This window comes from Trypanosoma brucei, chromosome 10, assembly GCF_000002445.2.
Source record: "Trypanosoma brucei brucei TREU927 chromosome 10, whole genome shotgun sequence".
Taxonomy (NCBI): Eukaryota; Euglenozoa; class Kinetoplastea; order Trypanosomatida; family Trypanosomatidae; genus Trypanosoma; species Trypanosoma brucei.
The window spans coordinates 2,443,268-2,458,444 of record NC_007283.1 but is presented as its reverse complement, the minus strand read 5'-3'; the positions used below and the strand labels follow the sequence as shown (position 1 = coordinate 2,458,444).

General features: G+C 49.9%; 7 protein-coding genes across 7 annotated transcripts; all 7 read right to left on the bottom strand.

Moving 5' to 3' along the window:
• Nucleotides 1–379: 379 nt before the first annotated feature.
• Tb10.6k15.0150 (hypothetical protein, conserved) lies at nt 380–2,017 on the bottom strand (the record flags this gene model as incomplete). Its single annotated transcript, XM_818141.1, has 1 exon — nt 380–2,017. One exon carries the CDS (start codon nt 2,015–2,017, stop codon nt 380–382), a length of 1,638 nt encoding a protein of 545 aa, XP_823234.1.
• Nucleotides 2,018–2,320: 303 nt separating this feature from the next.
• On the bottom strand, nt 2,321–4,045 carry Tb10.6k15.0160 (hypothetical protein, conserved; the record flags this gene model as incomplete). The annotated part of the gene is made up of 1 exon (XM_818140.1): nt 2,321–4,045. The coding sequence occupies one exon, from the start codon at nt 4,043–4,045 to the stop codon at nt 2,321–2,323; it is 1,725 nt and encodes a 574-aa protein (XP_823233.1).
• A 296-nt stretch (nt 4,046–4,341) lies between these two features.
• Nucleotides 4,342–4,788, bottom strand: Tb10.6k15.0170 (hypothetical protein, conserved; the record flags this gene model as incomplete). The annotated part of the gene is made up of 1 exon (XM_818139.1): nt 4,342–4,788. The coding sequence occupies one exon, from the start codon at nt 4,786–4,788 to the stop codon at nt 4,342–4,344; it is 447 nt and encodes a 148-aa protein (XP_823232.1).
• Nucleotides 4,789–5,388: 600 nt separating this feature from the next.
• Tb10.6k15.0180 (hypothetical protein, conserved) lies at nt 5,389–7,857 on the bottom strand (the record flags this gene model as incomplete). Its single annotated transcript, XM_818138.1, has 1 exon — nt 5,389–7,857. One exon carries the CDS (start codon nt 7,855–7,857, stop codon nt 5,389–5,391), a length of 2,469 nt encoding a protein of 822 aa, XP_823231.1.
• Nucleotides 7,858–8,325: 468 nt separating this feature from the next.
• Tb10.6k15.0190 (hypothetical protein, conserved) lies at nt 8,326–11,586 on the bottom strand (the record flags this gene model as incomplete). Its single annotated transcript, XM_818137.1, has 1 exon — nt 8,326–11,586. The coding sequence occupies one exon, from the start codon at nt 11,584–11,586 to the stop codon at nt 8,326–8,328; it is 3,261 nt and encodes a 1,086-aa protein (XP_823230.1).
• Nucleotides 11,587–12,378: 792 nt separating this feature from the next.
• On the bottom strand, nt 12,379–12,819 carry Tb10.6k15.0200 (hypothetical protein, conserved; the record flags this gene model as incomplete). Its single annotated transcript, XM_818136.1, has 1 exon — nt 12,379–12,819. One exon carries the CDS (start codon nt 12,817–12,819, stop codon nt 12,379–12,381), a length of 441 nt encoding a protein of 146 aa, XP_823229.1.
• Nucleotides 12,820–13,189: 370 nt separating this feature from the next.
• On the bottom strand, nt 13,190–14,857 carry Tb10.6k15.0210 (hypothetical protein, conserved; the record flags this gene model as incomplete). The annotated part of the gene is made up of 1 exon (XM_818135.1): nt 13,190–14,857. One exon carries the CDS (start codon nt 14,855–14,857, stop codon nt 13,190–13,192), a length of 1,668 nt encoding a protein of 555 aa, XP_823228.1.
• Between the last annotated feature and the right edge of the window lie 320 nt (nt 14,858–15,177).

Here is a 15,177-nt window from a genome sequence, read left to right as displayed (position 1 = left end):
AAGGATAATAATATAATCGATACAAACCGAATGTAACGAGTTTTGTCACCTTCCTGTTTCCTGTGCGTCTGAGTGAATGGCACCTAGAAGGACGGCCACAAAAGTGAACGAGAGCCGAGTGCCCAACATGCAGTGTGGGGGAGAGGAGAAAAGAGGAAGAATTAGGTAACAGGCAGTCGAAAAAGAACACAAGGTGGAATTGTTGTTACAGCCATATAGACAATGCACAAAGAGGTACAAAAAAAAAAAAAGAAGATCGCATACCCGCACACATAAAATATCCTAAGAGGTACGTGTAGGAAATGGCCCTCCCTCCAAGAACTCTCCTCTCTTTGTAACGAAGTGACAGCATCGACGGAGATGCAGTTCATATGCCTTGTCACATAACTCCGGGAGCAGCTCCAGGCTCAACCGCCCCCCTCTGCAGTAGGACCTGCAGGTCTTCCGGCATTTCAGGCGTAACCTCTTTCACAAATTGCAACACACGACTCGCCATCGCCTTGTAAACAAAGTCATCTTCGCAGCCGAGACGCCTCAAATAACGATTAGCCCTCTCGATTTCCATTAAACTCATTGAGCGGGCCATTGGCGCTATATGTGAACCGAGCACTCGCACCATGGTAGGTGGGCATTGACCTGTGATGCTGAGGCCCATGAGCATCGGTTCCAGCAGAGTCCAGTCTTTGAAACCATAGCGAAAGCCCGTCTCCGCCGCTTGAGCGTAATACTCCGGGTCCGCGTAACCAAGGTTCGCCAGCCCCCGAGTGGCATTAGCGAGCGCATCGGGGCCCATCAAATCCAGGCGGAGCCGAGCCTGCTTTCCGAACAGCTGTACAAGTGGATGCTCTCGTGCTGGTGGGTAAAGGCCCAATATATCGAGAATGTCTCCTAATTGATTCGCTGTAAGAATGCGCGTACACTCGACAGCGCGATCCATGAGGACCTTCATGAGGTGATCGGATGCATGAGGGACGGTGCTGCAGATGTCCATAATAGGTGCGATGTTACGCGGGTCCATTTTCGCTGCGTAACGTATCACACAAGACGCCATGGTGCCAAACATTGTGTCACTGAGAAGTCGAAGTCGCTGGAGCGCGATAAAAGCCATCACCAGATCCTTTTCAGAGAGGTCTGTCGCAACTTCCACCAGCGCATCTGCGTAGATATCAATGTGTTCACGCTGCTTGTAGTCCATTGTTGAAAAACAAACCATATAATTTGTCAACGTTACGGCATCCATGTTTTCCACATGCTGCAGGCCACACTCCACTATTTTTCGGAAGGTATTCACAAACTTGGGCCCTAATGTGTTAAGAGCGTGTAAAACGTTAATGTAATCCTCTGGCTGGAATTCCCCCATCCTCTCCTCTACAATTTGCATCATGCGGTAAAGTATATTATGCGATATTCCCGGGCAGTAGGCGAGGCTTACAGCAGCTGACGATATGTCAAGTGCACTTAAGTCATCGTTATATTCCATAATCCGTTTGGCTAATTTACCCACGAAATCGGCATTTGTAGACTTTAGCCTCGCCAACTCTGTTACCGTGAGAGACAGCTGTGTCGGACTAAATTCGTCTAATATAGGAAACATCAATTTTAAAACTTCGTTAATCTTTCGCTCATCTCGCTGCTTCGTGATGTTCATGTTGCGAAGCACTAGTATAAGTGACTCGGGGGAAATGGCGTCCTCCTCCGGCACAGACACTTCCTTCGGCATGCTGTTGATGCCCACCTTGCGGAAGGTATCAGCGATAAGGTTCGCCTGAAACGGGGAGATAACCGTCTGATCCGAGCGTCGGAAGGCGTCATGAAGCCCACGCATGAAGTCCGGATCCTGAAGCATGCCCAGCGTGTCCATGTTGTACGCGGTGGTGCAAATTTGATATACGTCCTGAGCCGTGAATTCCACAAGATTCAGCTTGCATCGCTCAAATATGAGGTGTAGTGCGGAGGGGCGTGCCACTACTACTGTCGCGAGCGCGGCCGAAGCTGTGCTCGAGAGAACGTTGAGCATTGTGCCCACAGTGAACACAAGTTTCCACTCTAGCGTGACTTTAGCCTATGGAACTGTGGTAATAAATCAATAAACAACCGAGTACATTTGCCACCGCAACGCCCGTCAAGAAAGAAAGAGGGGAAAAACAATTTTGCACACACAGCGCATCAAAATACCGCTGCGGAGCCAATACAAACAGGAGACAGACACAGCTGCCCAGTAATAGGTTGACAATGTGTGAAACCCACAGGGAAAAAAGCTACAGATACTAACCGTAGGTGGCGCTAACGACAGAGCTGGGTAAAAGCACCGTGGTTGCCGCTACATGGTGTCGCCCGAGACATCGTAACCGCGGCGACCCCACCGACTACCTGACTCTCTTTGGATCTGCTTCGCACGACGGAAAATAATCTGATGAACGTTTTTATCATCAACACCGAGCTGCACAAGGAGTTTGCGAGCCTCTGATAAATTTTCGTCGTTCATGCCCGGCGCCAATCCCAGAATCCCCCTCGTGATCATGTCTTGGCCCCGGACATCTGATACAACGTCCCGGGTACAGCACCTCATCAACTCGAATAACTTCTCAGCGCTACGGAAGCCACCCTTGACGTTCTGCAAAACTTGCACCAACGCATAAAAGTCATCGGAGAATTGACCCAATTGGCCCAGATTCAGCAGCAATTGTTCTAGCGCTTCGCCGTCGAAGGAGTCGGCCCTCATTGAGGCCGCAAACGCTAAAGCTGCAATGCACGGGTGGCCCCTTGCAGCCGGATAGCCGGATAAGAGATCGAGCGTCAGGGCTAACTGAGGTATGGACAGTTTACCAGCGTCTACTGTGAGACGGTTTAACAACCTTTCCATTATCTTTCCCGTGTCTACGGGCAGGACAGAGAGTATGTCCACGAGTGTGTCGAGAGACCTCACTTCCACCGTATCCACCGCAGTTTCTGTTCTCTCTAGCAGCTCGGACATCCCTGTGGTACCCGCTGAAATTTCGAGATCCACTGCGGACTGCAGCATGGTCAGTAAATCGCGGTCAGAGACGCTGCCGAGATGTTTAGTCACGTTGGCAATTATTTTCGGAACTGCAGGATGGCGTCGTAGGTTGTATCGTGCTGCCACAACCAACAGGGACCTGTGGTACGCTGCATCATTTACTTCGTGGAGAAGCGTAACCGCTCTAGCCAAAAGCTTTGGCACCATGCGTGCTGGCGCTGACGCGATCTGCGGTTGGCGTTCGAGCGCCATGGCAACAAACTGAACCTGGTCACGATGTAAATTGTCCATCTGAATCTCAATCTGGTTTACGAAGGCCACCATCGAGTCGTGGCTTTGTAGTTTGCTGAGGTTGAAGTAGGTTCTGCAAACTTCAGAAGAGGACAGCTTTGACGCGACCTCACAGCTCCGACGAGCGAGCAGATTTGTGAGCGCATAATCTTGGTAGTTGATCGTGGCGAGGGCCCTAACGAGGGATACTATTTCGAAGGGCCTCATTCGTCGTAAGTGCCTCTCCAGTGCTTTGCAGTGTACTTGTATCTTCTGTATTCCGTCCGTTCCAACGAAGTTAGACTTTTGACACTCTTGTACAATATCCCACACGGCAGCTAACCTCTCTTCCACCTCTGTCTCCCCACCGGACCCCAAACCCGCGTGTGGACATTTTTCCACCACGGTTCCGGAGGCGACAACTGGTGATATGCTTGTCTCCCCTGCTTGAATGTTGGTTATATCACTACCCTCGTTCTTTCCGGTCTGGGAGGAGGCAACCAGCAAGTCAGGGCTAAGTGGGAAAGCGGCGAAGGTACCATCAATGAATGACTTCTGAAAAGGTGTCACCTCCTCTGGGTCCAGTTTTTTGTACTGAACATGCAGTCCATGGATAAAGCTCTGGTTCGTTTGCAAATGCAGCGTATCTTCTTTGGCCTTCAGCAACGCACAGATTTTATACACGTCCTCAGATGCCAGAGCAACACGACATGAAGAGACAGCAGAGATCAGCGTTGTTAGACCCTTGCCTTGTAGCCACAGTTTGCAACGACGCATTCCACCCCTTCAGTGGACTAGTGGGGAACAATGCAAACCTCCACTACTTCACACCGTAAATCTCACCCGCCAACCCCTTGTCTACCTAACCCTCAGGTGGAAAAAAACAACAACAACAAACAGAAGATATTTTCTAACTGGTGTGTCCTATGCACCACTGGTTGCGACATACCGCACGATCCGAAAGAAGAGAGTTTGCACAAATTTTTGTATATGGAAAAGACAGTTTTTCTGCCGTATTCCCCAACTTTCAGTCGTGCATGCTCACGCATACTCGCTGACCACCCCCTGCCTTATCAATTCCACGGTTGAAACAACAACCTGCTTGCCACACTCACTGGAATGTCCGTGATGGGTGGAACACCGTCCTCCACATCGACCAAGTTCTCAATACTTTCATGCCTCACCGCTCCGTTTGTCTGCGCCACACAAAACCCGTCGGTGAGGGGGTCCGTCCTGTATAACATTAACAGAAAATGCACGGTTAAGTAGTACACCATAGTCATAACCAATATAGCGGGGATTGCAACAGCCCAATACTTGTCAGGGTAATAACTCGCGAGGACCATGTCAAGGAATGATGTGGGAATAAACGCCCAGAGAAAATACACCACCAACGACATTGTTACCAGTATCCAGGTGATGAAACCGTTAATAGCCACTTGGTGTCCCTTGCGACCTGTTGGGGGGGCCGTTGGCGTTGCGGGTGTCGCCCCCAGTGGTTTAGTGCATCTTAGGGGCATTGAATCCGCTGTTGACGTGGCCTAAGACCAGACAACTACGTGACAATAATCCAAATAAAAAAGGTAAGTGAGAAAGGTAAGAAGGGCGCACAGCAGCACGGAAGATGTCGGCCTGGGCACATCAACCCACAAAAATAACCACTCGACTACTTTCCCCTTGGTGGGGGAAAACAGAGGCTCGCGCTCACGTGCAAACCCACAAACTTGTACTCAAGTAACTTAGGTTGGAAAACAAGCAAGTGTTAAGTGAATAAAGCCCATCTGTAAGGTTCCAATGGAGAGTGAGCTTCACACACACACAAAAAAAAACGGTCTATCGACTGGCTACGTACCGCCGTAAGGTAGTTCGGTGCTAACACATGCAACGTCAGCCAGATGCACGTTTCAAACCACGTGCCTGTCTCGGATATGAGGAAACGCCCGCTGACCTCCCGTTTCTGAAATTGTTGATGATGAGGACAACAACGTGAGCGGTTCCTCGCCACTCCTCATAAATGCGGAGGTTCATTCGATATCTCGCCAGCCCTTGTGCCCTGCGTCACGACGCTGTGAAGTTAAAACACCTTCCAAGTTGGAAATGTAATGTGTTGATATTGTGGGCTATTTTTCGGAATTCATTTTCTCGTTACCCATTCGACCAGCTGCGCTTTCGTGGTGGAACCGTTCCTTTGCTTTGTTCATGATAGATGGAAGCGTCCGGTTTGGATCGGCGACTTCTGGTGGAGCAAGTCCGGCCGGTGAAGGGCTTGCCTTCTTTGCTTCCAACAGCTTTTGGGTAAGGCGTTTGATCAAAACATGCTGGTGTTCCAATGTTTCAAGAAGCTTCTGACGGCTGTCAATAGTAGGCAGAGCAGGGTACAGTGAGTAAACTTCCCGTAGCAAGGCATCATCATCCGATTCATCGTTCGGCGGACAGTTTTGCATTTGTTCCCGCGCCCCACTATGTGGTGCGCGCGGGAACGTGCCATTTTTGGCGTCATTATTTTTCTGAATTGCCATGTCCACTGGAATTGTACCACGGTCAGTCGTTTCAACAGGTGTGAGGGGGGAAAGCCCAGAACTACTTGCCTGAGGGGTGTACCCTCTTTCTACAGTGTTGATGCGGAAACTATTTTCTGATGTGATACGCGATCCATCGATTCCCACGACAACTTCCGCCTCGCATGCGGTACTGCTTAGAGGTGATAGCATGTCTGAGTGACCAAAGCGTGGGGATGCTCCACTCCCGTCACTTTCTTCAATGTTGAACGGCGCTGGGGGGTGGAGCGAGCTGTCACGTGGCTTCCATCCTCTTTGCTGCATGCAGACGCTTGAGTTAGCGCAACCACTGCTCGGTAGGGAGGGAGCTTGTACAATTGTGGAGTTGAGAAAAACATCGTTCCCCGTTCCTGAGGTTGAGTGCGAAAACACCTCCACGTCTCCCTCATCGCTGCTCCACCATACTTTAGCAACAGACGTCCTTGTTCTTGTGCGGCAAGAATCAACTAGTCCCGCATACGAAGGAGCAGCAGTGGGTGACCGGTGGGCCCCACTTGCCGACGGAACAAGACCTTCCGATGCAAAGGATTCTTCAACCCCTAAATCCACGTGCCCTTCAACGCTACTTACGTTTCGCGCTTCACAGTGCTTCCCAGAACTGGAACAGTATTTGGGCGCCGCCATGTCGTTCTCCCCACTACGTAAAAGACTCGCTTTCATCACATCGTATTGACGGCGGTTGTGGGCGGAGGGGAAACAACTATAAACGACAGAGCTGTTAATAGACCTCGTGTGGTCAACGGCACTGTCTTCATTATCACCTTTGCGTTGTGACAACTCCGCGTCTCGAAAGGTTTCACACGACGATTCCATGCCATTCACATTCATCGACCCATCCGCATGACCTCCACTCCGATCGCTACCCATCATACTACACCAACGCTGACAGTCAGCTGAGGCGTGAAGTTTCTGCGACCGGACAGCATAAGCACAAAAACCTTCTACATCCTCCGCTTGTGTGGCCAGCATTGCGAACAACTCCCCTATAAATCTAAGAACATGAAGCTGAAGGACAACTGAACCATATTGTCCAGCCTCATCTGCATACAGACATGGAGAAAGCCCCAGCTCCTCTGCTACACGAAGCGTCTTTCCCCAGTGCTCGAAATGTTGTTGCTGCCGCAGCATTTCCGATGGGTTGCTTGCACGTGCGTCAATACTACTCGGTGGAAGCAAATGTGGCTTGTAGAAACTCATCACAAGAGCTAATACTGTGCCGCTCTGAACGGTCTTGTACAAGGAATCAGCGGACCCTTTAAGTTCCCGAAACACTTGATCATTTATCGTCCCTCCCCGCTGCATGTTCTTCAGTAGGCAGAGTAGCCAGAGTAAAAGGGCACTCTCCATGTTGGTTAATTCCTTTTCGCACGTTGGGTCCAGGAAGTTGAGATGTAATTCAACGTCCTCCACAGTAATCAGTGTTGAGCAGTAGTACAGGAGAAGCGATCGAGTGAGAACGACATGTGCCTGAACTGAAAAGGAACATTCGACTGAAAGGCGTTCCGCCATTGCCATATGTAAACCAAAGCGACTTTCTTGCTTATTCAGTGGGACTTCGCCTCCCTCATCCATCGCATCGAGCAACTCCTCATCTGTCAGGATTCCTTCCTCCGTCAGCCACCGTACAACTAAAAACTGAGCCTGGTAGTTACTCGCCGTTGAGTGTATCTTTGAACAAGCGGAACTAGCGCTGCTGTTGCCGCTAAAGCAGCCACTAAATGCTTCTGAAACACAGGACGATGCTCCGCGAAGCAAAAACGAATGCATTGTGGGTGGGCAGTAGCCAAGCACGCCTTCTGCAACGAGAAGGTAAACCACACCCTCCTGTGCCAGAGTGAGAACCTCCGGTGGAAGATCGGAGAGGGATTGTGCATTGGCAAATGATCGAGACACTGCAGATTCCATCCGTTTCGCTTGTTCGATTGTACGCCCGTAGTGCTTCTCCACTATTGGGTCTAGGCGTTGTACTATGTACGACAAAACCCATCGTAGATTGCAGAGGAGTTCCAAAACAAGACCACTGCTATTCATATTTTTCTATTGTTAGCGAACAAGTAGTCACTGAAAAAAAATTATTTCTTTATGTCAGCTAGACTTTTCTTCTCGTCTTACGGGCCCCACGTTCCTACGTACCAATCCGACGATACATAGAGTTAAATACCTTCAAGAGTGGTGAGAAGAAAGCATATGAGTCCGGAGCAAGGCACGTTGGCATATGCACACAAAATAAAAAGGAAACAACACCGAGAGACCGGGAAACGTTTGCAATATACTCTGTTGTTTCCTTCCCTTTCCTCCCCTTGCCGCCACCTTCCTTCGGGTTTCCGCAAGGGGCTCTTCACTACCCAAATTGATTTCGTTATTGTTGCAGACCACAACAACTTCACCGTTACCACCAGTCTATGTGAGTTTATAGGAGGAGTATATCAGATTAGAAAAATAGAAGGTGAATACCACTCCCCGAGTGAGAAAGGCGACGACGATGGGGAGGCCCACAAACTACCGCGAACAGCGTTGTAGCCGGTACGCACCAGGGTCCTGAGGGCGGAGCAAAACAGTGGCAGCGGACGACGGTTCATAACTCTCACTCGTCTGCCGGTGTTCGGTTGTGTGGCGATTCAGGTCTGATGAACACAACGTTTGGGTTTCGCTCGGTGATGCGCCCGGAGGAAGGAGGTTATCGTAAAGAGCCGCACCCCTCTCACTGCGACTATCACTGGCTTTGCCAAAAGCGGCTATGAGATGGTCTCCATGTTGCCGTTGAAAAGTAGCACCGACGGTAGAAACAACCTCAGCTACATGCGTATCATCGTAAGAACGCTGCACTCGTTTACCGCCAGTCTCTGAAGGTATCCGGCGACCAACCATTTCCCGTGCCGCGGAGTTCTGTAGCGCCCGATAAACATTCATGGGGTTGCCGAGGTCGTAAGTTAACTGCTGTTCTCCGGGAGATGCGGACAGGGGCCTGACAACACTTACTACATCTGGTGTTGCTGTTGTCATCCTTGATTTCACTGCCCCGAACTCACCACCATCAGTCACTGGTGACCGTTCGGCCCCCACGGTGCCGCTTTCAACGGCCTTTTTTGCCCCCTTCAGCCGATTGCGGGCTGCTTCCTCGAGGTGCAGTAACTCCTGTTCTGACAGCTGGTCTGCCAGCGTCCAGTGTGTTGCTTCCCTTTGGCGTATTTCATGTAAGTGGTCGACCTGAATGTTGGCACACTCCAGTTCTTCGTTAAGTACCTCTAAACGGCCGGACTGCTCGATCTGCTGACGCATCTGTCGCAAACGAAGCATTTTTTCCATGTCGCGGGTGTATTGCCTTTCCATTTCACGTGCAACCTCGCCCTTCCAACTATCCGCCTTGGCGCTGACGCGCGCCGCCGCCTCTGCCTGCTGTTTCCTGACGTATACCTCCTCCAAAACATCAGCCTGGGCAAGTTGGTCACAAATTTTCGCAATCTCCTGACTGGAGGCCTTACTCCGCTCTATTTGCTCCTGCAATAATTTCATGTCGTTGAGTTTCCTTTCGACATTCTCTTCATTGTACTTCCACAACGTAGGGTACGCATAGTTCGCAAGGGTTTCGAGTTTGCTGTAGGGATTGGTCAGTTCCCCCCTAGGACAGCGTGCCTGCAGGCGGTACGTCTCACCGATAATGCGGTTTACATCGACGTCATGTGTAGTCAAAATAGAGTTCATAATTTCCCTCTGATCTCGAAATTTCATGATGTCACTGCGAATGCTTATCATCCAGCGAATATGGAAAAGAAAGAACCATAAGGGTTCGTTGAAAAAGGTGTGGTCCAGTACTTGCAACCATTCGGCAGGTTTCACGGTATCACTATATATTGACCGCAGCGGCTCCCATCCCCATTCTTCTACCAAAACACCGGACATTGAAAGATGTCTGTGTAGTTCTGCGTCCTCCGCGCGGAGGAGACGGTCTAAAAGCGTAGTAAGGGCAACGGGCTGTTGCGGGTAAAACTGAAAAAACTCCTTCCCCCAGTTCGATAAGAAGACTAGGACGACCTCTACCACTGACTGCACGTCACCTTCGAAAGGGTGCAAGAAAGGATATACAACCATGGGTAGGAAGTGGATGGCCGCAAACATGGGCACGTGCCACACCAAAACAGACAACGCCTTTTCCATTGAAGTCTGAACACCATCATTGGCAAGACGAAACGGTTTCATGAGGATATGCGCGGAAGGGTGTGTTCCCTTACTTGCCAACTGCGCGTACTGCGACGCTGTAAAGCGCTTGTCGGGTAGCTGCAGCAAGAACCGCCATGTGACCGCACGATACGTATCGGGAAAAAGTCCGTAGCGCAGCAACAGCTGCTGGAGGTGGTTCATATTTGCTTTGCGAGACTCCTCGTCTAAGGAGGGTCTTAGTGACAGTTCTACTCCACCTTTTGGTCTGGGACCGATGCCTTTCTCCACCTTCCGATCCTTTCCTGTACGCTCAAGGGGCTCAACACGACCTCCCGCGCTGCCTTTTGTGGACTTGACCTCATCTTGCACCCCAGCAGGAAGCGCCTTCACTTTAACCCACTTATTCACGTCCTTATCGGCAGGTCTAAGATTAGGTCGTGGAAGTTCCACGTCACTGCCAGGGTTCTCGTCTCTTGCGCACTTTTTGCTTGTTCGTGATGCACCCTCTCTGTATGCGTTGCTCTTCCCCTGCACGAACGAATGCAACCGAGCCGGCAACGTTGAGTCAGAATAACCACCTCCTAATCGCTCTCGGTGGACGTAGTGTTGCCGTGCGGTAGGCAAATGGAAGATTGTCAACTTCTCTCCTTGCGCAAAAGCGGCAAACGATGGCCCAGACAGAGAAAAACTCGTCATTTTTCTTGGAACTGCTCCCGTATGCGGTGCATCAAGGGAAAATGACACTGTGTAATTACCGATAACAACGAAGACTACCGTTCCGCTGGTTAGCTCACACGCAAGAAGAGTGTCGTTAATAATAAAAAGAGACCGTGTTGCCACTGGTGCTGTTGAAAGTTGAACGCACCCGATGGGAGTCAAACCCTCCACCTCCAGCAGGCCGACCAGGGGGCCCGGTCCACCAATAGCTAAACACTTTTGGCAGAAAGCAGACGCGCGTGGCTGCATAGCCAGCATTATGGACTTACTTGGCGATAATGTGGATGGCTCCCACATTGTTACGCGACCGAACCGTTCAACTGTTAACAGTGATTGTCGGCCCGTATGGATACTCAAAAATTCACGCTTTTCCTTGGTCGATTTCCCATTACTGCACATGCGGCACGCCATCCGCGCTACATCCCAAACAGCCAGTGATTCCCGTGATGCGGTGACGATAGACCGGTGGTCTCCAATTACATGCGATAATCTGATCATGTTGACCGCGTGTTGGTGCGGTGTCTTCATTCTTTTCACTATCCGGCCGCTGGCGCAATCGACCCAAACGAGAGAATTGTCACCAGTGGCGCAAACAAATAAAGAACTTCCTGAGCAACTAAAGCATGTCATGGCCGTTATGGCACATTCAAGGGCTATGAACAATCTGACCACATTTTTGTTTAGGAAAAACGCATAAACTAGCGAGCTGCTGGTACATGCGTACAACGTCGTTGGGTTCTGGGGATCAAAGAACGTTAGTGTGAACCGTGGCGTCTCCTTACCAGTCAGCGTGGCCTGCAGGATTTGACCCGTCGACCTCGTCGGCACTCCGTTCACTGGCCACAGGGGGATCGAAACGGTGTTCTCGTCGAGCGCAACGGACATCACTTTGTCTCCAACAGTGTCAAACCTCCTAAATCTGTGATTGATATGTGCCCTACCCTTCTTATCGCGTCAAGCACACGGGCCAGACGACTCGCTGGTGGCTGGGTTATCTCTGAACCCCAGTTAATCGAGTCACTTCAAGGGGAAATATCAATTATGCCTAATTGCCCTCTCCTGGTCCCTGCCTAATGAAGCACAAGAGTGGGAGAAAACGCATGCCTTGGCTTGTCAGCCACACCTGCCATCAGAGTGTCATGCTTTACCAAAGGTTGACATAAAGGGGGATGAGTGTACAGTATAACCGTGAGTCTACGGCATATGGGTCTCAAATAAAAAGAATGCCAGTCTGTCAGGAAACTTTAAATTTTCTGCTAAGTTATTCTTCCACCTCATCCCCACCTTCATTCTCAAGCTGGTTTCATTGTCATTGTACGTTGTCGTCACCCAAACAGTTAAGCGACCGCTAAATAACAAGATACATGCACAGAGGCACAGGAGCATCTCCGTGCGTTTTTTCGCGTCAATCACACTCGGTGATCGAAAAGAAACCGCACACACCACCACTTTTTCAGTAATCTAAGGCACCCTAGCTGTTGAGCCTCACCAACATTTCTATTTGTGAAACAGACATATACATGTGCGGACTCTCTTTTTTGATGCAAACAAGAGTCATGTTGGATGGAAAACCCACCGCTTCCATGTGCCATTCTCCGCAACCGTATCGTCATTCGTCTCCCTCTCGTGATATTCCACGTAAGTGCCCTGATGCACCCATCCACCGACATCGTTCCCTCACGAAGATCTGTCTGCCCTCAGTTCACGCGGAGATGAAGACTTCGGAGGTCGGCTTCGTGAGTCCAGCATACCGACGCTGGGGTCAGGGACCATGCCCAAAGTAGAAGCGCTTCGTTGCGGATCCAGCCGTTCGTGGCCATGAACAACCCGCTTATACACATTGATGCAGCGCTTCTCATAGCAGTGAGGGCACCACCTATTAGTTCCCAAGCAATACTTACAGGGATTGAGGCAAACGGAACAGAGGGGCAGATAGGGATAGGCGGTGCATACAGTTCGTTGGTAAGGGCAACCGGGTGCGTGCTCGATGGGAAGCTGGTTCTTCTTTTTCTTCCCCTTTGGTGGTGGGCGATAAGTGTCGACGCCGCAGCCACAAAGCTCCTTTGGTGGTTCCTTTTTCTTTTTCACTGGCGCTGCCTCGTCCTTCTTAGGTGGCATTGTCACAGCTAACGACTGCCGAACAAATTGAAAGCAAAATAATAATATTAATAAGGAAGTAAAGAAATCACGGTGAAGCGAAGACCAGAGTTAACGAACACACCAGACAGGGGGTTGCCAAGGTGCACATAATACATTTCAAAAATTGGTTACAGCCCTCCCATACAACTACTGAAAGGACGGCACAAGAACGACGGAACCGACCACATGTCCCTTCGTTATTTTCATGGTTTATGCTGTTTATTATTTGCAATTAGTTGGACATTAAGTTTAACCGAATAAGCTCACCATGAAGCTACAGTGGATGGGTGAAGGCGTCATTGAGTCGTCGGGTTTCAGATGCGCAACAGGTTGAGTCGAATGGCTCACCTCAGGAATTAAGATCGCCAAAGAAACCGTGAACACGTCGTCTTCGCTTCTCAAACGTGAAATTAACTTTCTTCTTCTTTTCCACTTTCAACCACTTAGCAGCAGCAACTCTTTCACGTCTCTTCTGCCTTTCCGTCTTAACCTCGACATCTGCTTCCTCTTCGTCAACACCGTCCCCACGACCAACGTTACTCTCCAGTTCTGTTTTTTCTGCATCCCTCCCTCTCTTTTTGCCAACGGTGTCTTCCACCGAGACGACACCCTCCGCGCTGCTGCTGCCATCACTACCACTGTCACTATCTTCTTCCGCCTCCTTATTCCGTTCCTCTTCTACTTCCTTCAGGACCTCCAAATGCCGCTGCTCCGTTTGTGACCGAAGTTTATTCAGCTCTTTCTCATTTGAAAGAAATGCAACATCAACAAAGTCGATGATGTTGTCGGTCCCACAGACGGCTAGTAGGGATGAATCAAAGCTTAAACGCATTCGGCTAATCCCTTGGTTGCCCCTCTGTCGTCGGACCGCCGTGTTCGCGTAACTATTGCTGCTACCACCACAGCCAAGTGCACTCTGATGCGAATAAGTGAAATCCCTCGCACTCAGTTGACAGAGATTACGGCGAACAGGGTACATTTCAAGGACACGTACAAGGCCGTCACACGCGCCAGTGAGAATAATATTGTGGTTAAAGGGGCTATCAGGGTTGTTAAACGAAATGATGCTTTCACATTCTGCGGGGTGCCGATCCATCATATCGTACGGACGGCGCCACGAGCCAAACTTCCACACAGGCAGGCAGCCCTTCGGTGTACCACATATGATGCTCGGGATGAAGGTATTTCTATTGCTTGCTGTGTTATTTACAAACGCAAAACAATTCAACTCATCCTTACGTTTCTCACTGTAATCACGAATTTTTCCAGCACGCATATCGAACACCCCTAGACAGGTATCACCGCTACTCGATACAAGTTCCTCAATGTCTGAAAAGTAGACCATTTGTGAAACGTAGTCGCCATGTTCGTGGTAATGATGAGCAGCCTTCCGCTTCCTCATATCCCACAGCACAATCATGCCGTCATCATCACCCGTGGCTATTGTGTTTGCATCACACACGTTAACCGCGGATATGCCAAATTTATGGGGATTCTTTTTCTTTTTAGACTTAACAAGATTGTCATTTTGCCCCACCTTATTCTTCGCTTTTGTCTCTCTTTCTTTTGTTTCCTTGACCTTTGCCTTTGCCGGTGCCCCTGCGGACGTGTCAGACTCTTTTGCAGCAATATGCAACGCCATCTTTTCAGTCACACAGTCAAACACACTAATTGTGCGGTCGCTGCTCACCGAAACAAGATATTTCCCGTCTTCTGTGAATTCCATAGACGTCACACCCCCACGAGGGTGCATACGAATATTGTAAGGGCTAAACGCATGTGTGGTGTCCATGTCTGTAAAGTACTGCTGCGATGTCGGACGATGACGAGTCTCTGCCCCACAATATTCGTGTATCTCTACATCACCTGTCACCAGACCAGCAACAAATAACGGAAGTGTTGGATGCATCGCAAGGTCCAACACGGGCGCCGACACCAGCAGGGGAGGCGGCACGGAAGCGGCTACACCATCTCCGAGCAACACATCATCATCAAGAACCACGTTGTCAAGATCCATTTGTTAGGAAAGATTGCTAATCTGCTAGTAAATGGAAAAATTTCCGTTCCAATCGGATTAAATTCGGCGCGCTTTCCCTCTCCGATATGGAGTTCCCCACAAAGCGGGCCTCCACAAAGAAACAAGTGTACGCCCTCCTATTCACCTTCCCTACACAATTACAAGTGAAACCCTTTAACTAGTGGAGCGAGCTGCGTTAAAAAAAAAAAACGCCCGCTGCGGACACGCACGTGAGCTCCCAATTTCATTGCGCAGAGGAAGCAAATTGGAAAGAAAACGAAAGAAGAAGATACACACGGGGTCCGGGTAGTAAATGCGAT